Here is a 26,739-nt window from a genome sequence, read left to right on the forward strand (position 1 = left end):
GTCAAAGTTTTCTTTTTCAATAATTTTGAGATTTGTTAAAGCACTTCACATATATTTCGACATAAAACGTAAGACATAAACTATAAAGAAATCTATAAATCAGAATTAACTATTTCTTTTTATATTTTTCTATGCAAGATAAAGTGGTAAAAAATTTCATAAGAGTAAAATTCTTACAGTTCGTTTTAAGTCTTATGTCAATTCGTGTATCAATGCCTTTATAGATGGTGCTACCTCTGCCATATTCTATCGTACCTTATATACATAGTGACACGTGCTGAACATTACAAACTTTATTTAAAAAGAAAAAAATTATCTATAATCGATATTAATTATATTATTGATTATATTAATCAATTTTGTTATAGGTGAGGAAAAAAGAATTATTTGTTATTTATAGTGAAAGTTATAATGTAGTTGAAACTTTTGAACATTCTTAAAAGTGAGGTTATATTGTATATATTATTTTGATAAATAACATTGTGTAACAAATTTTATTAATAATCTATAAATTGTATTACATTTTTTATGCATCTCATTAATAACAATTTCTATTCAGGAATCAAAATAATGGCAAAATCATTACGTAGCAAATGGAAGAGAAAATGCAGAGCTGTTAAGAGAGAACGTTATGGTGCGAAAGAACTTGTCAGATTGAAAAAGACTCTTGGTATCGATGAAAATGGTGATATTGAAATGCCAGAGATATCTGAGATTGCTAAAGGTATATATTATACATGTTTGGAATATATTATTTTTATAAACTTTTTAAAATAAATTATAACAATGTGATATTTTTGATAGTGGTTGATGCAAAAGACATAAAAGAAAATTCTAAAACAAAGGAAAATCATAAAAGTGATAGTACAGAGAAAATGGAAGTAGACAGTGGTAGAGTATACGATAAAAAAACATTAAAGGATCAATATGGAAATTATCCTATTTGGATGAATAGACGAAAGATAATGAAACATAAGAAGGGAAGAGCAAAAGCTGATAAAGGTACTACGAAAACAAGCAAAAGATTAACTAGGCGACAGAAAAAAGAATTGAAACAGAAAAAGTAATGTTGTACATTTATAATTATTAAATGGTAAATGTTTATTTTGACACAAGATAAAAATATACAAAAATATTAGAATCAATCAAATCAAAAATTTAATATTTATGAAAATATTAATTAATATTAATCAATAAGAGATCCTTACGCTTAGTTTATATTTCTTTTTATTATAAAGCTGCGTACAAAGATTCGTAAAATTATTTAAATTACATATAACACTATATGGTACTAACTATCATATAAATGCTAACGTGGCAGTGACACCGGTACCTCATATTTTCATCAAGAAGAATTTCATGCAAACGCCATAACAATACGATCGTGATACGTTTCACATTTCACGATAGTGTATCTAAATTAAAAGTTTATAGATCCAGAATTGATTGGCAAAGAAGATCTACAACGTGTTCTTAGCCTACTTTCTAAATCCGCCACACGATTCGTCAAGTGTTGCACTTTCCTTGCCTCTAACTCATAATGTTTTATTTTACTCCTCATATCATATATCTCTTGTTGCATAAGTTGCTGAAATCAGATTTTTAACATGTGTTCATTAGTATTCTATCTAGATGTTCTAGTACGTACGTACAATCATAATTTCATTAAATCTTACCACATTCTCGACCGCTCTTTTCATGTCATTTATACTCTCAACGGCTAGAGTAATTTTTGCGCTCATATCCGTCGCTTCTGTATCTCTTTTCTTATTCCTTGCTACTTGCTAAGAATAATAAAATTGTTTTTTTAATTATCATTAAAATATTCTTAGACTTAAATTATAACAATAATATCTTTAGGAAGTGATTAAAAAAAAAAAAATTGCAATAGATAGACATAGACAAAAAGAAACGTCGCAATACAACGAACATACTTTTTCTAGTTTAGTAAGTCTCTTCAAGATGATCTCATAGTCCTGATCGAGGTCAGCATCCCCCACTTCGTTTTCTGCATCTGCAAAAAATTAGAATCATGTGTCGGACGACACGTCACTCTATTTGTTGATTCAAAACGACGACAGGAAGGACGTAAACTTGCGCATAGATATTTTTAACTTATCTCTGAGGAGCACTCTATATACGAACCGTGAGAGGAGGTGGTAGTTGGTTTTCTCGTAGTACTCGTCGTCGTCGTCAACGATTCATGGAAGTCGTTCTCTAGATCTCGAGCCTCAAAAGCTGTATCTTCGGTGTCTGCAAAACGTACGTGGCTAGCCTGATGAAAGATCAAGGAAGAGCTCTAGCCTAGAGCATTCGAGCTGTTTCTGGAAACTCACCATTTCTTCGACAGGATTGTCCATCTTGTTGAAGATGAAAACCGGCTCTGCAGTAACACTCGTAACTACCAGGTAGGTTTCTGCAAAGTTGTCCGCATGGCTTCTCTGTCACGCATTCGTCTACATCTATGATATGAAAATTTATATTACATATCAATCAATTTTATTCTCTTCCTTTCTCAATATATCTTAACAAATATTTTTTAATATTTTTTTCATTTATTTATTCTTCTTAATAATGTGATATCAACTTTTTTTATTTAAAACAATTTCCTCTAGAAATATTATTTATAATAATTAGAATAACCACTTTATGTGTTACAAGATTTGTATCGTCCTATCTTTTAAATCTTTAAGAATTATATCGACCGAATATATTTTTGCTTAAACAACGTGTATATATATATATATATATATATATATATATATATATATATATATATGCAAGGTAACACCTTAAGCTTGATTACCACGTACGAACGTGCATGTACTACAAACTAAAGGCTACGACGCGAACCCGTTGCAATTAATTTCGAAAAGGCAATTGCACATTGAGGATTAGGGAACGTCTGGTATATCCTCGTCGTTTCTATCTCCAGCCACCTTCGTAAATCTTTCCACTGGTCTAAGTAATTTTAATCGAGTGACAAAGTTTTCCGTCGTCTGAACGAATCGCGAATGAACGATCAAAAAAAAGATGATCCTATAACGCAAGACGTCGCCCAAGTAATTAGAACGTTCGTGTAACATATCGATAATCGCTCGTAAATCTATCGAAAACACATGGTCTATCCAAAGGTAGAACACCATAGTGCCTAGATACGTGAGCACACATTTAAATATACATGTATGTAAGTTCACATACAGGGTGGCTCATATTATTAGAACAAAATTATAGTTTGAAAGACATGAAAATTTCTGATAATCTTTTCAATGATAATACATTTCTTTTCTATAATAATTTCTATGATCTTATTGATATGATTGATAGAATAAATAAAATTATCGCGAATGTGAACAATAGTTTGTTAGTTTTTATAAATAATATTTATTGATAGTTTCATTATTTCTTTTTTTTTTTTTTTCACCATTCATTTATTCATATTACAAAGCTGATTGAATTAAATCCAAATAAAAGTAGACCTGTAATTATAATATTTAATGCGATTATATCTTCAATATTATTTAAATATTTTTTTATAGGAAATAAAATGAGTTTTATTAGAAAAAAAGAAATGACATATAAGGAAGATTAAAAAGATATCTCGATATCTTAAAAATTGCCAGCAATTAAAAAAAAAAAAAAAAATAATAATAATAATAATAATACATTATATCGCTCCCTTTTGAAATATAATTACATTTCAAAAACTTTTTTCATTAAAATTAATATTTATAGAAATATCAAAGTAATTCTAGTTATATAGACCACCCCGTAGATAGATAAATAGGTTTCTCATTGACTATACACACGGAGCGTAATGCTATCGAATGGAATATCGCACCGCGTCGATTTAATTACGCCCAACAATTCCTGGCTACACGAATGTAATCGTTGTTTGGTATCGATACACTCCAGATACTTCATGATTTAACGACTCGCATTCGTCAGTCGAGTCATTATCGCGAACTTTGTAAGGCACTTTTACTACGAGTTACCTTAGAAGGATATCGATACTTTGTGTCGTTAGAGTTAGAGAATTTCTAATCGAACATAAATATATACATATCATTTATTTTCTTATTTAACGTTTATTTCTACGTAAATTATGATATTGAAATTATGGTATAGAAATATTGGCTCACCCGATTGGCACTGACTACCAGTAAAACCCTTCGGACAGACACATTTCCCTGGTGAAACACAGGTTCCACCATTTAAACATGACGCTAAACAGGTTGCTAAAAGACAAATCGCGTTATTAAGAAATTATTCAATTATTATTATTATTATATAAATATTTTTAATATAATACATATACATATAAAAGTGTAAAAAGAGGATCTTACGTTTGTTGCAACCGAAACTGAGACGAGTAAACTGCATCCAACCTGGACAGCACGTAAAACCGGGTGACATTTCGGTGTAGACTAACCTAAAGTATACAATGATTCATATCGAGTAATTTGAAATTTTAGAAGATCTCGATGGATCAACAACATAATAAAGTTTACCTGATCTGTCTACCACGGTGATGATGCGGGGAAGAGGCAGTGGTTTGTCGTGCACATACTCGCCTTCTAAAAAAAAAAAAAAAAGAAAAAAAAAAAACAACAACGATAACTTCGTTTGAAAATAGTCCGAGAGCTAAGGGAGAAAGAAGAAAAAAAAAAAAGAGAAAAAGAAAGAAAATTACAAAAAAAAAGAAAAAAAGAAAAAAAGAAAGAAGAATAGATGAAGAAATATATCTAATCGAAAAAGCAGAAAAGTTTAAACGCGACGAGAGATAGATGCTACGCATGATCTGAAAATAAATCGTCCAGTACGACACGTAACGAGCTCTCGTTGCTTTAAGAAGGTCGCGTCTTTCACGTCAAGGGGACGAATCTGGCTTTGCATTCATTACCACGCCTCGATTCGCATAACGTGGAACCCTTTGTCGAATATACGATGAAGAAGAAGAATGTGTGTATATATGTATGTGTGAAAGAGAGAGAGAGAGAGAGAGAGAGAGAGAGAGAGAGAGAGAAAGAGAAAAAAGAGGTATTAAATTAAATCTCTTTTCATATTCACCATACAACATATGTTTCCTTGATTTTGCCACAGAGAGTTTGGGAAGCCGACGTAATTAAAAATAGCGAATTGCTCGGTAGTCGGCAGAGTGGTTATATGGTGACAGTAGTGCTGAGAAGCGATAGATCTGCGTTCCGTACAGTATTCGCATAGTTTCAAGATGAAACGATGTGAAGACGACCGAGGAGAAAAATAGAGAATGAATGTAGGTACACTACCATACGTAAATATTCGGATATTTAATAGATGTTATCAAAATGTACAATTTAAAGGAATTTATTCATTTTATTTGTTGGCAAAGAAGTAGAAGAATAATAAGGAATTAATTTTAATAACTATATTTATAAAAACATGGATTGATTTTTTTTTTTTTTTTTTTTTTTTTTTTTTTTTTTTTTTTTTTTTTTTTTTAAGCAATTGATTGTAAATATAAAGTATAAAAAATTTTCCGTAATGTCGAAGGTATTTATTTTGCTACAAAATTTGTCTCATCATTTGTGATTCAAGTCATAACTTATATATCATTCCGTTATTTACTATTATCATAACTTTACACGTAGTGCTGCACGCAATATTCATAAACGTTAATCCTTCTCATATTTTGAAAAAAAAAGAATATATATATATATATATATTAAATTTATACTATTACAATTCATATTCTTATTAATTATTTTATAAAAGTTATTATCAACAATATTTCAAAGTATACGACTGTCCGGATACTTATAGTAGTATATATTATAACTGTGATACGCAAACCATTTATATTCACGATCCTCTTAGGAAGAAATTCTACGCGTGCCTTGACATTTTTTTACATTACTTTAATAAATATAATGACAGAGTAATAATATTTTATATATATATATATATTTTTTTTTTTTATTTTGCAAATAAAGTAAAATTTTTTCTTTTCGATTTAATTCTTGTTATAGGAAAAATGTATATAAAACAAAGTTTACTATATCTTCTCATAGTTCGCGCATTACTGTATTACTGTACTATAGTTTAGATAGAAGAACGCGTTAGCGCAAGTATATTCTACATATATGCATATATACATGAAGATCATATATAATTTGGTACGAAGAGGCGGACTCCGTGGAACCACTTCGTCATCATCAGGGCGCAGAAAATTGCGTTTTGCCGTGTCGCTGTCATGTTTACTGAAACGCGACACGACGTTAACTGTCCCAACAACGTATCCTCGATCCACACGATGCGTGCCCTCCATCGCATATTTTCCGACTCATGATCCTCTTCCTTGCAAGAAGGATAAGACATCGAAGGAAAAAGGAGGCATGATACGGGCATAGGGAATGCCGGACAAAGAAGCTGGACTCGCCCGATTAAACTCAGCTAGCGGGCACAAGAGTGCAATTAAAACGCCTTCTGCCTTCCCAAAAAAGAGAGGGAGAGAGATAGAGAGATAGAGGCAAAAAGAGAAGGAAAAACAAAAAGAGATTGGAGTAGCATGACCCTTATCTTTTTCCCTCTCTTTTTTGTCTTACCTCGTATCCTTTCTTTTATAAAGCTTTCTTCTATTGCCAACCACTACTCTCGATGCTATCGGATAAAAAGTTTCATGGAAAATGATGCAAAAGAGAAATGAAAAACGTTAGTTCTTTGGCATTTTTAGCATACTTTCTTTGTTCATGTTCGTGATAACATTATAGCGAAAATATTGAATCAAAAAACGAGTTCGTAAAATTATAAAACTAATAAAAGATATAAAACTAATGTAAGGTGTAATAATTAGTAGAAAGTATGACACCGCGTTAATTAATTAATATTCAAATCGCAATAGATTAATCAATCTATTAGTTTTATTTTAATTGAACATTTTATCAAATCGTTCTTATCTCTTCTAAGATATTTTCTATATTATATCAGTAATTCTTTTTATCGACTGATAACCACGTGTAACTATATAAAAATTAACGATCTATGTGATATGAATATACGCATGATTTTAAGTAAAAGTGTTGGGTATGTCTAGCGAAGATATATTTTACTATTTTTCCGTAGTAATGGCCTGTAAAATATTCTTCTTAAAGTTATGAGAGAGTTATGTCGCGCTTAGATTCTCACGACGTGATGCGTTCCAGGACGAAAGCAAGGTCTTGGACGAGGTCAAGAAATAAAGTATATGTTTAGCTTGAAGAAAAGGATGTAACTTTGGTGAATGCATTATTTTCGAGCAAAAGAATTAAAGGAACATAGAAATTTTCTCTGCTCAACTGATATATAGTATACTTATTGATTTTAGTCTTGAACACGCTCGGTGAGTGTACTTTAAGTAAATATTAGAAAGTCTCGTTCTTTAAAAATGAGTCACTTCCAAGTAATGGAGGATATACAGGGTGAGCTATTTAACATGTAAACTTTGAATGATTTCTGAATATTATATGCTTTCTATGACAAATCGTTTTATACAGTTACATGTTTATGAACACCCCTTAGAAACACTGTTAATTTAATTGAAATATTTAACGATATATCTCAATATAATAGAAAATTTGATATGTAAATGTAAATTTTTAAAGAAAAATGCAAAATATCTTTGTTAATTATTAAACTGAAAATAATAAATTTGCCTTTCGAATTATCTATTATAAAAATAAATATTGTGCATTCCGTAGAGTATCCCCGTCGAAACAACACAACTTTTGTATGAAACAATTTTTCATATAACCCATAATTTAGAATTTATTCAAAATATCCATATAACATACTTCACATTATTTATACGTATATACGTCTTTACGTTTCTCGAACAGTTCGCTCGTTTACTTTTATTGTTTACTTTTCTAGTAATCAGTACATTATCCATCTTTCTAATTGAAATTTTAGATACATCAGAATTGTTCTTTTTCATTCATTTTTCTCTAAATATCGTTTCTGAAATTGATGAAATCTTAACGATCGATGAAAACACGATATCGTTCACCGTTTTATATAAAGATCATTTCTGAGTAACGTTATGAGAAATAGTCGATTCGTTGTTAAACCGGTTTACATGTCCAACAAAAATTTGTTTGATCGTCGATCTACGCTTTTGGAAATCGACGAAGAGTCGATCTGTCGTTTGAATCGTTTTAAATGAAAATCCGTGGGTGCGGTTAAATATCGCGGAACTCGATCTATCTCACATTGAATTGTATTGAAAGTTCATTCAGCGAAAACAATCGTTTAAGGTAAATGATTTTAAATGAAAAAGAAAAGGAACGTTTGCCGATCGTATCAGCTTTGTTTTTCATCGACAAGATTACACTTTCACGTGTATTTGAAAAATAAAAAGAATGAAAAAAATATTATTAAACGGATCTTGGAGACACTTTGGATACGGTTCGGAGGACAATCGCGTGGGAATACTGGTTCAAGAACAACTCCCCGCGATACGGTACATCGCTCGTCAATGATAACAGCATGTAAAAGCATATAGGGTGATCTAAAAATATTATTGAAAAATTTAAAGATAGATAATATTATCAATATTATTAGAGAAGAAGTGTCCTATTGACATACGACTGAAAATCAACGAAGATATATGAACAATTTATTTTATTTTCGAGTATCAATTATAATATACGAATAATGTTACATACATAACGTACAATTTAACCTCCGACATTTTCTTATTTCATTAATATTCTTTCATGCGACTTACGTATCATAGTTACATCAGAATTCGTATGAAATGTCATATAACGTATTCATATACGTTATATAATTGTTTTTCAAAAATGAAATAAATTATCTATATTTGATTTTGAGAATACCACTTATCTCTTATACTTTTGAAGAATACTTTTAAATCACCTTATATATATTTGCATGCACGTCCAATTCGTGAACCTTCCGATAATCTTAAAATAAAATAAATTATCTACGATAATAATAGAGTGTATTTCTCCACCTATTATTTAAAGTAAATTACATGTATAATCTTACAGTACTTATGTTTTTTTCTTTTCTTTATTTTCCATTTTTTTTTTTTTTTTTTTCTTTTTTTTTTCTTTTTTTTTTCTTTTTTTTTTCTTTTTTTTTCTTTTTTTTTTAATACACTTTACGAAAGAGTACTCGCAACATGTAAAATATCCTTGACTTTTCAGCTTGTTTTCGTATAAACCTTTCGACGAAATCTTACAAGGGGTTTCGTCGAGAGTATCCTTTCTATTATTCACGGGTCCGTCTATTTGAAATATGTATAAAAACTACGAAAGAATTCTTTCTTCTTCGTTTCGAATGATTTAAACGCATTTTTAGATAGATTAGTAAGGACACGCTTAATAATTCATATTTCATTATCATGAAAATTCGTCGTTAATAAAAGATTTTCTCTATGGTGATAGGTAATACACGTACTATGTTTCTTAATATTATCTTGGAAGATATCCATGGAGTGCGAGACCGAGGGCGTCGAAAGACTAAACAGAAAAAAGGGAGAGAGAGAGAGAGAGAGAGAGAGAGAGAGAGAGAGGAGAAAGAGAGAGAGAGAGAGAGAGAGAGATAAGGCAGATAGAAGACATCGGTAATAAAATTAGCAACGTCGTACGATAGGAAAGAAGAGAAAGAGAGAAAGAGAGAGAGAGAGAGAGTGGGACAGGATCGTCCCTTGCGTGATCCGGCTTGGAGCCTTCTCCAGGGTGATAAATTTCCGATGAGTTATCGCGTTGGCTGCTCGCGTGTCTACGGCTCTCTTAAGCACTTCCGAAATCTCAACGGCTATCTCCAAGAAAGATTCACCTCAAGTATCTTTAACGCATAACGATATACCGGCTTCTTTGAGAAAACGTACACACATTCATTATACATTATTTTGCGATGGGATAAAAAAGACGAAAAAGTTATAAAATTCTTGATTTTATCTCTCTATCTTCCTTTCTATATTTCTCTCTCTCTCTCTCTCTCTTTCTCTTTCTCTCTCTCTCTCTCTCTCTCTCTCTCTTTCTCTTTCTTTCTTTCTTTCTCTATCTCTTTTTCTTTATCTCTTTCTTTTTCGAACGAACTTCCTTTTGTTCGAACAGGTCGACGATCGCAAATATAAGAAATTTAGCGGACGTCCGTGCACTGGCACCAGCAATAAACACGAACTCTTTATTATCCGATCTCGTGAACCTTAACGTTGAAAGATATTTTCTTTTTTCCGGTATACAAGTTGGCCATGGATAAAAATGTACATTCATCGCTTTCCAAGTTCGGAGACAGAGTCTCGTAAATCAAAGATTTAATGAGAGTTAAGTGTAACGAACGTACCATCGAATTAACCAAAGCTCGTAAAAAGCGATATTAAATCTTGACACCGCTTCGTCTCTGTTACTACCATTCTATAAGGAACATTCATTCATTTTTATACTTTATCGCAATCGTTCCGTGCTAATGGTTAACGCAAATTTTTTCATTGTTAATTTTTAACAATGAATAACTCTCTATCCTGTTCTAATCGAAACGTTTGACATTTGACGCTTCTTGACGACTCGCAATTTTTCTCGTTAAGAGAAAAGAAAAGAAGAAAGGAAAGAAAAGAAAAAAGAAAAATGCCAATAAGTTCGAAAACGAAGCGAGGCTGAGGCAATAAAAGCTTCACAAAAAGTATGGAATCTCAATGACTCCAATCGTGCTCTCGAACTCATATTAAAAAAGAAAGAAGGGACGGGGAAAGAGCGAGGGCAAAAGAGAGAAGAAGCCGTGAATTGAAGTGGCACTCGTGACTCAACGAACAATTCCCTTCGTAAAATCTACCAACGGGAATAGTATTGGCCGCATTGGTCGTTGGTCGAAGGCGAAAGGATCGATCGAGAGCAGCCTCGAGATTCGTGACACCTCATTTTTCTTCGGACATCCTTCTTCTTTGCAGAGACCACTTTCGCGTCGTCCAAAGTGAAAAAGAGTGGTGGATGACTTACGATCGTCCATTTAGGTAATTTACGAACACACTCGTACAAAAGTAGATTCGATCGTTTCTACTTTCATAATACTTGAAAAGGGTAATTCGTAGAAAATTTTATTTGTAGAATGACAGGTATATAATGAACTTTCTGTCAGGTTTCTTTTATCTTAGAAGAAAAGAACATTTTTACATTTGAATTCATGGAATCGCTTAAATCTTATTTCCCGTATAACGAGAAATCCTTCGTGGAAGTTCGAACGATTCGGTCTTCGTCCTTGAGCCTTTATTCTGTTTAACGTTTCGGTATAATAATTCTACGAGGCAGTTTCACACAACTAAGCGACCCCTGTCTGGCCTCTCACTGTCTCGTCGAGGGTACTACGCGAACGAATAAAAGCGCGTGCAAAGTGGAAAGATAAAGGAGCGCGAGTCAGACATGACAGGATTTGATGGGAGAACGTGTACGCTCTGACACTTGCAAATTCATCGCGATTTAACGGCATCGATTAAAATCGCGAACAAAACGAGAATCACCATGGATGTTCCTTTGAAACGAAACTTGAGAGGAAGCGTAACTGATTAGCACGATGACGAAATTCTGAATTTGTTGTTCTGAGTCACGAAGTAAACCGCGAATAATGTGAAACAATAAGTCCAATTAGAAATGGGCCGTTTTTATTGGCCCGTCTTTTATTTCGCTTCGTTGGTTAAATATGTATTGTTACGAGGTATAATACCAATTAAGGTTTGGAACACCGTCGAAAAAATATTAATTTAAATGTTGTGCTTCACAAAACTTTCCACTGACAAATTATATTAATTCTAACTTTATATTTCTGGCATTTTATTTATTTGCTATATTTAATTAATAAAACGCATATCCAATTCCCCATAGATCATTATTACTTCTTAAATTAGTAATATACATACCTATATACGTATATGTATTTTATTACTATATATATATATATATATATAGTTTCATTTCAAATCTTATTCTCAGTTCTGTGCGTTCGTGTATCTAATAATTAATATCTCGTAATAAATAATTAAATTTTTAATCGTCATTCTTAATTAATTTAATATTTCAATAATATTATCCAAACAGGAATGGTATGTAATAATATTATCAAATTAATAATTTTTCTAATTTTGTAAAGAAAAGCTATCTTTCATGATTGAAATTGACTTAAAAAAAAAAAAAAAAAAAAAACTCATACGATAAAGAAAGTCGAATATTTTTATCTCTGAATATTTATGCGTCAGCGGTTTATCATACGGTCTAACAATAAGGAGTGACTTTCCATAGTGACAAATGGCATCGATTCATATTCCAGATATCTCTCGATATATTTTCTCCTTCGAATAATCTTCTTTCAACACCTTCAACTCATCTTTTTATTCCTCGAAGAAAAAGAGTCTTTTCATCGAGGGAGTTAAGCCTTAAGAATATATAGCCTACCGATCGTTAACGGTTGCTATATCGACGAATCGTTACTTTCCCCTACGAGGGTAACGGACGATGGCTAAACAATCTGACGCCATAGTAACTCCGATGTATACGTTAGCGAGTGAATGCGAGAACGTCGAAGCTAAACTTGCACCAAAACGACCGACCATTCGAGAACGTGATTCACCTTCGCTAATTTCAGAAATGCGATATTTGAAATTGTTTATAAGATCTCCTTCGTTTCGACGCATCTCTGTCATCATTATACCATTCTCGTAATACAATTTCAAGGATCGTATTACATGGTAAATTGTTTGTTTTTTTTTCTCTTTTTTTTTTATTCTTTCACACAGATATTAATAAAATTTTCAAGCATTTTCTTTTTTGTTGTCTTTCTTCTTTTCTTTCCTTTCCTTTTTTTTTGTTTTTTTTTGTTTTTTTTTTGTGTTTTTTTTTTTTTTTCTTTTATTTAATACAAGAAAAACGCTTGATAATATTACTATTACGAGCTGATAAATAATTGAATTACAATGAAATGCAGTAAAAAATGAAGAGCTTAAGTTTTTAACAGGTAGATCTGTTAAAAACTTCCAAATTACAAAATTGCTTGATGAAAGGTTAAGAATTGTATCGGAAGTGAAGTAATTACATACCTACGCAGTGCCAATAAGACATGCATCGTCTCACATTATCCCTTCTACTTTTATTTCTTCGTTTTTCTTCTTCTTTCGTGTCCGTTATGACTACGGTAGTCTGCGAGTCGTTTACAGAACCGGACAAGACTCTATTGATTATATATTATATGTTCGAATATCTTTTATGATTAATCGAATTACACCTCGCTACATTACAGATATCATTATCAAAACTTATAGTTTCCTTGAATTTTTATTCACAGTGTTGAGAAAAAAAAATTTTACAAATCTTTTACAAATTGTTACAAGTGTTTAAAAATTATCATTTGCATATAAGCACATTGATATACTAGAAAAATCCTAGAAAAGAATGGAGCTTTTCGTTAAAGATGAATTCAGATATTACAATATCGTTCCTTTTTTTTTTTTTTTCTTTTCTTTTCTTATTTTAACAAAACGATAAAACGAAATGTACAGAAAAATATTATCCAAGCATCATATTTTGTGAAAGAGAAAGAAGGAGGAAGAGAAGATTTGCATTAGTTAATAGTTCCTTGATGCGAGGGAAAGATTTTATGGACGTCAAGCAGCTCGTCGGCATACTTAAGTGGCGCTATTGTTCCAGGTCAATCAGGAACAACGAAACCAGTTCCATAGGCGGGTTCAGGATACTTTCAGGAGAACGTACTCAAGAGAAGACAAAGAATCTCGAGCTTTTTCTTGCATCATAGTTAGTTCGTGTGTGGGAGCCTGCAAGAATTTCTCACGCGTATGCTATCGCAAAAATACATCCTCTCGCATCCTAGCAAAACACCTCTCTCTCTCTCTCTCTCTCTCTCTCTCTCTCTCTCTCTCTTTCTCTCTCTCTCTCTCGCTCTCTCTTTCTTTCTTTCCTGTTAATACGCGTTTCACCAGCCGCGAACACCCTCCAGCGATCTCTCCGCGCCTATTAATACTTGTAGTTGGCTGAATGATCATATGCAAGACCCTTTCCTAGACATAAACGAACGAAGTGAAATCGATCTTACGAAACTTCACTAAATACTCTCTCTTAGCGTGTTATTCGTTCTTCGAATGATTTTTAGTGATTCGCTTCGTTCGAAAAGGACACTGAAAAAAAGAAAAAAAAAGAAGAAGAAGAAGAAGGTATAAAGGTAGAAATGAGAAGGCACGAATTCCTCGCGAAAAAGGAACGATGTAGTTTTTTACTCGAGCCTCCATTTACGGCGAATATGAGCAGCCATCCGGTTCGACCACCCGAGGGCCATCGCTCGAGGGCCTGGCGGTTCACGAGGGCCAGGAGTACCTTGACCGCCTCCGTGCAATCGCGTGAGGTGGACGCTTGCAGCTCTCGCGATTTTTTAACCTCTGACCTTTCCATCACTCTCTCTCTCTCTCTCTCTCTCTCTCTCTCTCTCTCTCTCTCTCTTTCTCTTCTTAACGCATGACCAAAAAGAAGATCGATCTAGTATCGATTTATACGGACGAGATATGTCTGAAAAACCATTGCAAACTTGTAGTACGAATTTCTGTTCTCGATTTTGATATTTATACGTTCAAAAAATTATATCTTTCAGAGTGAAACTTTTTAATTTTTATCATACTCCGTTTCCCATCGCGAGTATTATCAGAGAATTATGTTCTCGAGGAGGAAGTTCAAATTCTAATCTATATTCACATTTATTTCAACTGAGAAAGTGTTAAAGCAGCTTACAATTTTTCGAGCTAATCTGTAGACAAATATTTTATATTCTTCGTATGTTCTTTTTTTTCTTTCTTTTTTCTCCTTTTTCTTTTTCTTTTTCTTCTTTTTTTTTTTTTTTTTTTTTTTTTTTTTTTTTTTTTTTTAAGATGAGCATACGATATTCCAAAGAAGCAGAATGTATATATACTTATATACATGAGAAATATTCTTACATACGTTACATATAAGCAATATTTATAGACAGGGTAGATATGTAAATAAGTCTAAAACGCAGTCTGACTCAATCATTATGAAATTTAGAAACAATCACGACACGTGCGCTCTTTAAATCGGTACAATTTTACATTTTATGAGCCTGTCGTACCCGTCACCGTACGCACCTGCGTGTACATTCACGAACCAGTTCTCGTTCCCTTCGGAACAGGTTCGAAGTGTTTCTACAACGACACGTGACGAATTCATGAAACACGCATCGGCTAAATACTCCGGATACGGCTACTGGGTTGAACGTCCGTCACTGTTATGTTTATCCTACGAGACGATCAGTCCTCTAAGTGGATGAAGGAAAAAGAAAAAGAAAGGGAAAGATTCGTGGCAAAAGATGCGCTCTATTTGTGGCCATGGTGTCTCATTCCACCTTGTCTCTCTTCTTTCTCCTCTTCGCAACGCTCAGATACGTTCCAAACTCGACATCACCAAAATCGCCCAAAGGCGTTCGAGTCTCGCATGGAACGAATCCCATTAAGTGAAACTCGCAGTTCATGAGTTAGACCTCTTCAAAGCTTTATTCAATTATTCTCGCTTTTCGCATCCTTCTCTTCGCAACATTTTAATTCGGATAACTGAGTTTAGAATATTATCCGGGTTCAAAACTGACATTATATATACTCGATTTATTGAAAATAGATACTCGGATGATAAATTCTAAGAATGGATAATATAAATATAAATGAGTTTCTTCCAGGAATAGATAATATAGATATGAGTGAGTTTCTAGCAGGGACGGATATTATAGTTGATTTGTTTCAATAGCGAATGATATAGATATAAATAATTTTGTTTAGAGGATTTATATATACATGTAATATAAAAATCGATTTTGTGAAAATCTCTATAACCGAGCAATTAAATTTTATTACAAGAGTATTCGAGTTTAATGAACCAACGATACCTCTGAATCTGGATAACATTGTGGCTTCGAGTTCCCATGTATTCGATTACTACTGGCTCCCATTAAACTGCTTCTAGTTGCTTTTATGACTATAATCAACTTTATTCAATTGATTTCATTTTCTTTCATAGGACCATTAAATAGATAAACGCTTTATGTATTTTTATCCATGTTTATAAATAAAAACATTTAGTGTTATTAGTTAATAATATTCATTAATAATTATATATTTTTCCTCGATCAAGTCTTTTTTTCCATGTTCAACATTATTTTCAAGATTATTCTCGTACGTAATACCCCTAAATCGATAAATTTGCGGGAATTTTTACCAGAGATACTTAGCGTGTTACGTTTCTCTCGTGCTTTTTATACAAATTTTCTAGTCTATTCCAAGCGAAGCGAGACACATTATTTTCGAACGTTATTCTATAAATACGAACGTCGAAATGTTTCTAACTCGTGAATTCACGAGTTAGAAACATAAAACAAAAGCTCGAATCTCGTTGATGGAGATATTCGTATTTATTGTAAATGTTCATAATCTTTTCCCTTACAATTTATATTTCATTGTAATAACAATTAAAAGTTTCAATGAATCAATCTCATTGTTTCAATGTATTGGCAACAACGATTGTATTTCTCGTGAATACCGATTAATATATGCTCCTAAAGTTAACACAAAAGCTCATTTTTACTAGTTACATTCAATGTTTCACGCTCGTTCGTATGCATACGGAAAAAAAGAATACGAGTAATGGAAAATCATGGTTCATAGTGAAAGCGACCAATAATATATATATATATATATAAACCTAGCAAAGGAACCTTCATTGCCTAGAATATTCAGTGAATTGTTCAGTGGATCGTTTTCATTTCAACCCTTTCCTGCCTTTCATTCTAATTCACAACAAACATTTAGTTCTTTCGCGTTCTACGTTGCGATTTAAAGCTGATATCTATCGGGATGTTTTTTTAACGTCAAACTAGCCCAGAACTTCAAACACATTCCACATAAGTTATTTACGGCGATTCGATGTTTAAACATTGGCTAGAATAAAAGAGTATAATCGAGAATGCGAATTATTATTATTTCTTTTTTTTTTTTTTTTTTTTTTTTTTTTTTTTTTTTTTTTTTTTTTTTCTTCATTTAGTCGAGAGAAAAGGATCGGCCAATATATTGTCTATATTCGTGTTTCGAAGGGGATCGGTTAAACTCGATTCGATAAGCACTTATCTCGATAGAGGCGAATAATCTAAGCGACTTAATGAAGCGAGTAACGCCGATGAAAGATCAAAGAGGCGACAATGCAAGGTAGCGAACTTCGTTCTCGCCCCTATTCTCTCCCTCTCTCTCTCTCTCTCTTTCTTCTTTCTGTCTCTCTCTTTCTCTCTCTGTCTCTCTCTTGATCTCTCTATCTATCTCTGTCCATCTATCTATCTCTTTTTCCTTTTTTTATATCTTAGCGAATATTATATCGTAAGAAAAGTGAAGGAGAAGAAAAATCACGTTTGACGATGTGAAAAGCACGATGATTTTGACGGGACAACGATGATAGAGAGACACGTTGTATGGTTTTCCTCTTAGGCAGACCTTCTCAAGAGCTCGTTGATCGTTGTTCATCGATCTTCGTCGGTACTCCGTCAGTTCTCCGATACACATCATGGATATGACGAAACGAAGATCGATAGACGATAGATTTGAGCTTGCGCAAAATCGTTCTACGAGTGACATAGCAGGATCATTATCTCTCCTACTTGGAACTCCTTGAATATTCATTATTCTTATTTCTTTTAGTTCGACGACTATCGATCATTCTGACCAAAGTATTTGAACAAGTGGACGAAGGATCTTTATGTTCCTTGAACGCGACGCACTTTCCTCGCTATTTTTTATCAAAGTTTTATAAAGAGAAAGAAAGAGAGAGAGAGAGACAAAAAGAGAGAGAGAGAGAGAGAGAGAGAGAAAGATAATTTATATCGATGGATTTTAAAGACACCATTACGAAGGAAAAATGTAGACGAAATTTCCTGATAAAATAAAAGTATTACGATCTAATACATTAATTGATTACGATCTAATTACAATAAATATAATATTAAATAAATATATACAAAATATAGCGATTAATAATAAGAATATATATACATATATAAAGAAAAAGGAAGATATATGTCCGTTAAATATCTATAAAATATGGATGGTAGGTGAATCAAAACTATGTAAATTTGAAGGAGAAAAAAAATGTATAAAGATTACATTAAGTATGAAAAATAAATCACAACAGTATAAATAAGCGGATGAGTAACAGTAAATATCTGAGTGCAGATATTTATAGGTATAAAAATAGAAAGAGATAACAGTAAAGGTAAGGATTAAAAATACAAAATGAGAGAAAGTGAGAGATGAGGTATACTACGTAAAGACGTATAAGGCAACAAGCCTTAAGCTTTTTTCCAATGAAGGCTTTCAAGAGATTTATTCAAATGGAAGTCACTTGATGGGGCGTAATAATGAGCGTGAAACTTTGTTCGAAACGAATCGAAGGCGCTTCGCCATCGTCCAACGAAAAAATGTCGCCTGTTACGAACATTTTATGATATATGAATATTCGATTTGGACCGTTGATTCGTCAGACGGTAGAAATGACTCAAAGTAATTTAAACGTCGCGAACCCGACGTACCCCTCTAATTTCGTTGGCAGAGACATTGAATCTTCATATCGACAAATCGGATTTTAAGTGTTATTATTATCGTATCAACGAGTCGGGATCGATGATTCTCCCGAGATCGATGCCACCATAAAAAGAGGAGGAGGAAACCCGTGGTGCTATTTGGCTTCTCGTTCACGAATAAGTTATTTCTCTCTTTTTCTCTCTCTCTCTTTCTCTCTTTCTCTTTCTCTCTCTTTCTTTTTCTCTCTCTTTCTTACATACATATATTGCCGAACTGAAAGAATAATCGTGATTTTTTGAACAGATTTATAGGAATTTTTCAACTCAACATAAACGCACGTTTTCCCGAATAGATCGTATTAAAGATTTAAAAAATGTGAGAATCTCGATAAAGGATTGAGAATTTTTCTTGAAGAATCTTTAGAATTCCTTTGCTTATCAATATCCTCGTGAAAATAAATCGAGAGATCACGTTGGTACAATCGTTTCTCTCGATTCAATTCAAAGAATATACAACGTGTACTGATATTTATTCCAGAAGACATGTCCATTTATATGTAACACACGAAGGCGGGTTACGAGCTCGAGGGTGTCTACATGAACACACACACACACACACACACACACACACATATATATATATATATATATATATATATATATATATATATATATATATATATACGTCTTGTACGAACAATCCCGATGATTGTACAACTCTGTGAAAGACGCTATGCGCGTGATAATTAATCGATCGATTAATTAAGCCTGCGAGTAGACGGAACCTTCGATAGTATCAGTGAGTCAAGTCGAGTCGAGTCGAGTCGAGTCGAGTCAAATCTTTTTCGAGGGAACCTTCTCAGCGAATGTTATTACACCGTGCGAGATATACCGGGCTTCCTTCGATCGTACATCATCTCGCGGATACGGCGCGTCGCTTATTGCTCGTAAATATAGTAATTCAACGACACGCCGCCTAGCAGCGTATATTTATGCGTCGCTTCGTTCGGCTCCATTTGCGTGTCTCGAGATAAAGTCGCTTCGATCGAACCCGAATCCGTGGGCCTCTCTCACTCACTCACTCTCTCTCTCTCTCTCTCTCTCTCTCTCTCTCTCTCTCTGTCTCTATCTCTCTATCTCTCTCTCTCTCTCTCTCTTTCTCGAGCACTCGATGTACTTTTCGAAAGGTACGTTTGTAGAGATAACAAGAAAAAAGAGACTCTTGGAATTCGGCGTATGCGTTTGCGTGGAACGTGATCGATGAGGTAGCACGTTTATATTAGTAAGAGCGAACGAACAACTGAGCGAGTACTATACCTTCGCGTTATAGCTTAATACTCCTTACGATCGTGACCGTTTAATGATCGCTCCGGCTGACAGAAAGGATCTATGATCCTGGAATATGATACCATAATCGTGTAGAAGAGAAAGGTAGCGTTTCTTATTGATAACTCGATTACCGTCTACGATGGAATCTCAAGTAAGGTATCCATTGCTTCTGGATAATAGCGAGTTTGCTTAATTAAGGTACCTCGATATGCTTTATATACCATTGGCAATCGTGAATTTCGAGTAATATTGCCCGTGGATTCTCTTTCAATCTTACGGACTTTCATCGAATATTCTTGACGACGATCACAGAGTAACGGTAACCTGCGTGACGATCAAGAGGAATCGCTCGATCGATTCTTTTTCTCGAACAATGCTGTGGCTCGAATGAAAACGAAATCATTTTTTACATACTATAAATTATCCTTCAAATTTCGTTTATTGATATTAATAAATCTTTTTTATCGAGCGAATATAAAAGTAGTATAACATTGTACAGGCAAACTAGAGAACCTTATTATTTATTAAAACAAACAATAAGAATTGAAAGATTTGTTCGAATTTTTACAGCCGAATTGTAAATTATTATAAGAAAGCATGTCGAATTTAAAGAAAGATTGAAATTTATTTGATGTTTCGTGCATGTTATATGTAGAAGCAAAAAAAAAAACATATTATTTAAAACAAGCTGATATAATTTAATAGAAAAAGCGAATAAAGAAAGAAAAGTAAAGAAAATTTATTGTTAAAGTTATTATTAAAAAGGGAGATTCCTGGGACATACCCCGAATGATGTCTGGTGTAAGTAGGAGTCGTGGTAAGAATTCGTTGATAGCCTCGAGTAGCAACTTCCGGTAGGGCTCGATGCCGATGATCTTCGTGAAATCCGGCATAAGCGATCGCTCTGGTACCAGCGTATTCCGCAACGGCGATCGCACCAAATTTGTCTGATCTGGTTCCATTCGATCGTACAATTGGTCTCATCGACGATCCTATCGTTGGTACTGTTGCGATCGTCGTTTCAACATCATCGTCATTCTTGTAATTCCAAAGACGATTCCAATCTTGTTCGCGTTCTTGGACACGAGCCCACCTCTCGCGAGACCAATGCGGCCAAATGATCTTTCGTGTATCGATCTGCGAGACCCCTCTGTGAAAACTCTCGTTGACCTGTGTCTCTCGATCGATAGACGATACCACAAGAACGATTGCTTGAAGGATCACAAGGGACAACGTCGAGGCCATCGTACTCGAGACACGGAGAACTCGATGTACAGGGTGAATTACGTACGACCTGATAATAAGTTGATATCTTACTTTTGATAAGGAAAGCGATTGTGTAAAGAAAAGAAAAAAAAGATATACGTGCTTGATATTTCAAAAAACAAATAAAAGAAAAAAGTATAAGGATTTCGATCTCCTCATATCGTTCAAAAAATATTGATTGATGAAAAGAAGATTATTATACAATTTCAATGAAGAATTTTTCCTTCGGAAGTGAATGTTTTTTAAGTATCTCTTCATAACTCACCCCGTATACGTCAGGTCCACGAAATGGACTAAGCGAAGAAGTTATTTCTTCCCTCGTGAGAAGCTCGCATTCTCCGTCGCGGAACGGTGCAGCGAACGGTGCAACGGACGCGTCGAGAACGGTGGATGGACATCCGGTGCGAAATAATCCGAAGGCAGCTGAGAGCACTACTGAAGGAGACACACGGACTTGGGGTCCCACGTGCTTCGTTCCTCGCGCTACCAACCCCACCATTCTTCTTTCTCTTTCTCCTTCCCACTACCTTTCTATCTCTCTCTCTCTCTCTCTCTCTCTCTTTCTCTCTCTATCTCTCTCTCTCTCTCCTCTTTCTTTCCCTCTCTTTGCTTTCCCTCTCGTTCTCGTTCGCCAGACTCAACGAACAATCCACCTCTTTTGCCGCTACTCTTTGTCCTACTCCCTCTCTAGTAACGTCTACTCTCCTGGTACGACGACGTGTCTTTCAGTAACCACCTACGTATCCTTGCGCGCGTGCAACCAGCCACAGGACAACGGCTTCGAGTTTCTCTTTTTACGAGCTCCGATAACTATACGTGTACCTTTCTATACGTATGAACGTTTCGTTCTTTCGACGATGTGCATCCGCGATCATAGACCATAGAACAGATCGAGAAAAAATTATTCTATCTCGTATCACGACTTTTCCATTCGTTTTCGAACACTTATATTATTTCAATGGCCCTATTAGATTTCACATATCGTTAAACATCGTATTGTTCTGTTGTATTGAAGATTCTGATAACAAAATGGTTCGACTAGCAAAGATTCTTGCTAACTCTTCTCTGAAACAGTTGACTCACTGACACAAATTTCATTCACTCTTAAGCAAATGTTCCCATACGCGTAATATAATAACAGGCGTTCTGATAAATACCCGGTAAATGCAGCCTCGTATAACAAAAACTCAGCAGAAAGATATACCGAAAATCCATAGCTCGTAAAGAATGATTTTAAAATAGAAACAATACGCATTGATCATTTCAATGAAACCTTTTTGTATTAGCGTTTTGTAAACTGACTCGTTCGAAAATATTTCGTAGGTTTTAAGAAAGTTAAAAAGGCAAGGGGTTATTTTTCTTTCGATCAAGAATAAAGGAGCAGAAAATAAATGAAGTTCTAGAAGAGTAGTCGAAAGGGCAAAGTATGCACCAGCCTGTTTATTTTAAATCTCTGTCGAGTCAAGGATGAAGACAAACAGCCCCTAAAACTCGTTAAAACTCGATGATGCAACCTCCAGACAACTACGCGATGCTTGAAGCATAGTCGATAAGATAGCGAGCTCGATGCCGAGGAGGGAATTTTAAAGCGACAGCCGACAAGCTTCGCTCGATTACATCGTGCTCTGGTACGATAATCTTGTCGAAGGATGTTTGCTTCGATCGATCGTTCTTCGTTATATACTTTAGATCGCAAGTATATACCGATCTCCACGAATATACAAACACGTCCACGTGCGTATATACATCGAGCCATACTCCTTCGCTTTGCAGCGATATGATCGCACCTTTGTTTGTTCTACCACGATCGAAAGCGAAAACAGAGACGCAAATGGTGGAAAATCGACTCGAGCGTCTTCTCGTCCAGGGGAATCTTGTTGGTAAATATTATTACCTAAACGATCTTTGTTCGTATTAATGTACGACAGACTAAAGAAGTCCGACTAAAATTCGAAGTTATATCAATTGCGATTATATGGAATATATAAAAAGTGAAAAGTGTTTAAAAAGAACACTTTAAATTATTGCAAAGAACGAAGCAACATTTGAATAACAATTAATTTGATTAGTTTTTTTTTTTTTTTTTTTTTTTTTTTTTTTTTTTTTTTAATAAAACATCTTTATAATTCACTTCAAAAGATATACGAAAACTTATCGATTTATAAAAAACGACAAATAAAGATAATACGACACAATAATATTTTAATTCAAATAATCAATGATCTCGTTGATTATTCAAATAAAAAGTGATCAACTTGTGAGAGATCAAATAGGAGTTAACAAACATCTATGCTTTACTTGATTTCAAAAACTTAAATCAGTTTATTCAGAGTACGTGTCGTAGAAATAGAAGAAGAAGAAGAAGAAGAAGAGAGAGAGAGAGAGAGAGAGAGAGAGAGAGAGAGAGAGAGAGACTTGCGAAAGATTCGAGTCGCTGCATCCGTCAGTATGAATTATCTCGAGATAGGAACGTGTCCGTAGGACGTAGCATAAACTCCGAGCGAAAGATTGCATAGTGCTGGTATAAGGAGGAGGGAATTCTCCTCCCGCGTGTTCTCTCACGAACGTTAGATCGTTCGAAGAAGAGGAGCGTGTCGGACTCGTAAGATATTTTCCGACGGAGATAAGATCTGCGGTAGCTGAGAGAGAAAGAGAGAGAGAAAGAAGGACAGAGAGTGAGAAAGAAATAGAGAAAGAGAGAGAGAAAGAGAGAAAGAGAAATTTGCGGTAGACGGTGATTCGAAGATACAACTGCCTACGCATCTTCTTCCGAGTGCACCGGCTGGTCGTTGGTTGGTCCAGCCTCTGGACCAGCCGCTGGTTCACCTGCATTGCGGTGCGTTCGGCCCCGGGCTCGAGCTCACGTCGCAGCCGCAGCTGCGCGTTCGAGACCAAGGATGTCCGCTTTTGAGAAAGCCACGAACCTTTCTCATACGCTCGTTAATCCTTCGGGATCACATTGATAAGCGTAAAAATGTGTAAGACTTCATTCAAAATTCACTCTACCTGTTTCATAAAAATCCAATTTCTTTATACTTATATATTCGAGAATATTATCGATCATAATCGAATTGATCGAATGACCGTGACGAGAAGTTATACCCACGTATACCGGACTACCGTCGATTAGATCGTAAACGTTTTAGCGTTGTTACATGATGAAGGAAATAAAATATCGAAAGACGTCGTCATCATCGTCGTCGTCGTCGTCGTCGTCGTCGTCGTCGTCGTGTCGTTTGAGAAAGATAAGCTGACTCTTAGAGTCTCGGTGGAGTTTTTGAAACGTCGAGTGGACGGTACTCGGTCTCGACCAAGGACAGCGATGTATTGCAACCGCAGCGAGGTCTCTTGAGCCTTTTTGTTTGCTTCGAGGCTACCTTCAGAACCGTGCCCCGTTCGAACGAAGGGCAAGGTAATTGCGCGGATCATCGTCATATTATTACCCATTAAGGGCACGAGACACGCGAGAGCTGTTAATGTCAAAAAGAGAAAAAAGATTAGTAACAAAATAAATTCCTCTTTGCAGGATAACGTTCATCGTCCTTCATCGAGATAAAACATAGAACTTCTCTTGACACAAGTGGGCTACTTTAAAACAAAGCGATTGATTGATGATTTTGATATGCTATCGTTTCGAGAGGTTGGTTAGTTTTCAATGGACGAACCGATAAGTTATCTTGACCTTTAACCTTAGTACCTATACGAAGATACTTTCAATGGAACTAAAAAAGAAAATTTTAAACCGCCTATCTAGCTTTACTACTATAGAACGTTTTCGCGCGGAAGTATACTTTCCAATAATAATTTAGCACTGTATAACTATACAGCGTACATTGTACTCTCAGTTACTACACGTAACGACTGCTAAACGATAAAGAGATAGAATAGTGTCAACTATTGTCATTGTGTTATCCATTTCCAAGGTCTTGGAAAGATTGGTAATTATTTTGAATGAATGAATTTATTCCGCGACGTAAATAAGATTGACCTTAAAACTCGAGAAATTCGATTACGTAAGATTGCGAAATTGAAAAGAACTAGTGCAAATCGTAGCATTCTTCTCTTCGTCGCGTCTAAGAATCTTTAAAAGATCGTGTTATGTACATCGTCTACTTACTTACCCTTTATATTTCTATACTATATAGAGTCGCTTAAAGCTGACAGACGTGAAACTTTGTATAAAAGAAAAACTTTGAATTTCGAAATGTTAAAGATCAGAAAGGAAATTTCGTGTCTGGCCTAATAAGAGTATCTCAACGGACCAAATGTAAAATAGCTAGCTTTGAGAACTTTTGAAATAAAATGATACGAAATGCCAAAGTAAATTCTTCGATGAAATTCATGAACTATGGTAGAAACTTGTTATCGGAATAAACGAAGCGAACGTCATTGTCAAGAGCAGCATTTTGTTCCTTTTAAAGACGAACGCGTTTAACGTGCATATGTTCGTTCTAGGCGCGATCGTTTACATGATTCACTTTCATTCTCTTTGTAACTCATTTGCTAAAATTTAAAGATAATTATCGAAATGTCATACGCGTCATCTTTCATTAACTATCATTTGTTAACTAACATCATTTATTTTATGATATCCTTTTACTCGCTCAACTGCAATTTTTTTAATGATCGATAGCAATCATAGGAAAACACGCGTAAACGATCATAAAGTCGATAAACGATTTGTAACTTGTCCGATAGCTAATGAGCTCTGCCTCGAATCATTTTCTTCGTGTCTTGAGATAAAGGAAAGGAACTGTAACATAGAGATCTATGTTACCGACTGTGAAACAACGATTTTGTTTTGTCTCGAAGAAAGAAGATTCGTTAGATAGCATTTTTTTTTTTTCTTTTTTTTTTTTTTTGGAGAAAAGAAGTAAGAAAATTAGAGGGCCAAAAAAATCGCTTTAAAAATGAGAATAGCGTCTCATTAGAGGCTTCGATTACGAAGTCAAAGAAAATTTACTGTTCTGGAAAAAAATAATGAACGTGAAAGAGATTTGTATGATACGAAAAATCGCACACGATATCATAATGATTTTGATAAACTCTTGACTTTTTTTTCTTTTTTTTTTTCATAAAAACATAATGTAAATTTTTACAGGTATAGAAAATTATTTGATATTCACGGAACAATTTTAATTACGTATTCGACGATTTGAATTATGTATAGAATATCTCGATACTGAAGGAAAAAGAAATCGTTAGATTTTTTAAATAAGTACAAAAATGTGTACAGTTTTTAAAAAGAAAAGTATTCGCACGCTATTTAAAATCAAATAACTTTTTATAGACTCCATGTGCTCTCAACTCAAAGAGCTTTAAAGTTTTTGTATGGGAAATATGCAGTGATTAATGCGTTGTAAAAATACAATAGAAATAATTTTACATTGCAATAACGATAAAAAGTATAAAACGAGAACTTTTTATAAAAAACTTTTTATGAAGTGCTTATAAGGAAAAACGATTATACGTATTTTAGAAAATTATAATTTGAAATTATTTAAAAATCTTTGAAAAATCGTACAGAAATTTTAATCTTTACAC

The 26,739-nt window shown here is 34.2% G+C and overlaps 3 protein-coding genes across 10 annotated transcripts in view; 2 read left to right on the forward strand and 1 right to left on the reverse strand.

Moving 5' to 3' along the window:
- The first annotated feature begins 210 nt into the window (after positions 1-210).
- On the forward strand, positions 211-1,457 carry LOC124951270 (protein LLP homolog). Of its 2 annotated transcripts, none has more exons than XM_047499415.1 (3): positions 211-368; positions 560-724; positions 805-1,457. In XM_047499415.1, exons 2-3 carry the CDS (start codon positions 571-573, stop codon positions 1,065-1,067), a joined length of 417 nt encoding a protein of 138 aa, XP_047355371.1. In that variant the 5' UTR covers positions 211-368; positions 560-570; the 3' UTR covers positions 1,068-1,457. The 2 variants fall into 2 exon arrangements, with proteins under 2 accessions (XP_047355371.1, XP_047355372.1); XM_047499416.1 differs by having other exon boundaries at positions 239-442.
- LOC124951264 lies at positions 1,191-21,751 on the reverse strand. 2 transcript variants are annotated; one of them, XM_047499377.1, is made up of 10 exons: positions 21,461-21,751; positions 20,714-21,223; positions 4,512-4,574; positions 4,347-4,432; positions 4,143-4,238; positions 2,337-2,462; positions 2,146-2,253; positions 1,935-2,014; positions 1,677-1,784; positions 1,191-1,588 (listed from the first exon to the last, which is right to left on the reverse strand). In XM_047499377.1, the coding sequence occupies exons 2-10, from the start codon at positions 21,172-21,174 to the stop codon at positions 1,421-1,423; spliced, it is 1,296 nt and encodes a 431-aa protein (XP_047355333.1). In that variant the 5' UTR covers positions 21,175-21,223; positions 21,461-21,751; the 3' UTR covers positions 1,191-1,420. The 2 variants fall into 2 exon arrangements, with proteins under 2 accessions (XP_047355333.1, XP_047355332.1); XM_047499376.1 differs by having other exon boundaries at positions 1,192-1,588; positions 4,512-4,577; positions 21,461-21,748.
- LOC124951269 overlaps positions 1,948-26,739 on the forward strand; it is a 29,204-nt gene continuing 4,412 nt past the window's right edge. For 2 of the 6 annotated variants that reach the window (XM_047499407.1, XM_047499408.1), the window contains exon 1: positions 1,948-2,408. In XM_047499407.1, coding sequence (XP_047355363.1) covers positions 2,371-2,408 — 38 coding nt within the window. In that variant the 5' untranslated portion in view covers positions 1,948-2,370. Of the gene's footprint in view, positions 2,409-13,676; positions 13,821-21,911; positions 23,076-23,373; positions 24,174-26,739 lie in introns of those variants that run through there. The other 4 variants (XM_047499409.1, XM_047499413.1, XM_047499414.1 and 1 more) reach the window with 4 other exon arrangements.

The sequence above is a fragment of the Vespa velutina genome, chromosome 8, assembly GCF_912470025.1.
Source record: "Vespa velutina chromosome 8, iVesVel2.1, whole genome shotgun sequence".
Lineage (NCBI taxonomy): Eukaryota > Metazoa > Arthropoda > Insecta > Hymenoptera > Vespidae > Vespa > Vespa velutina.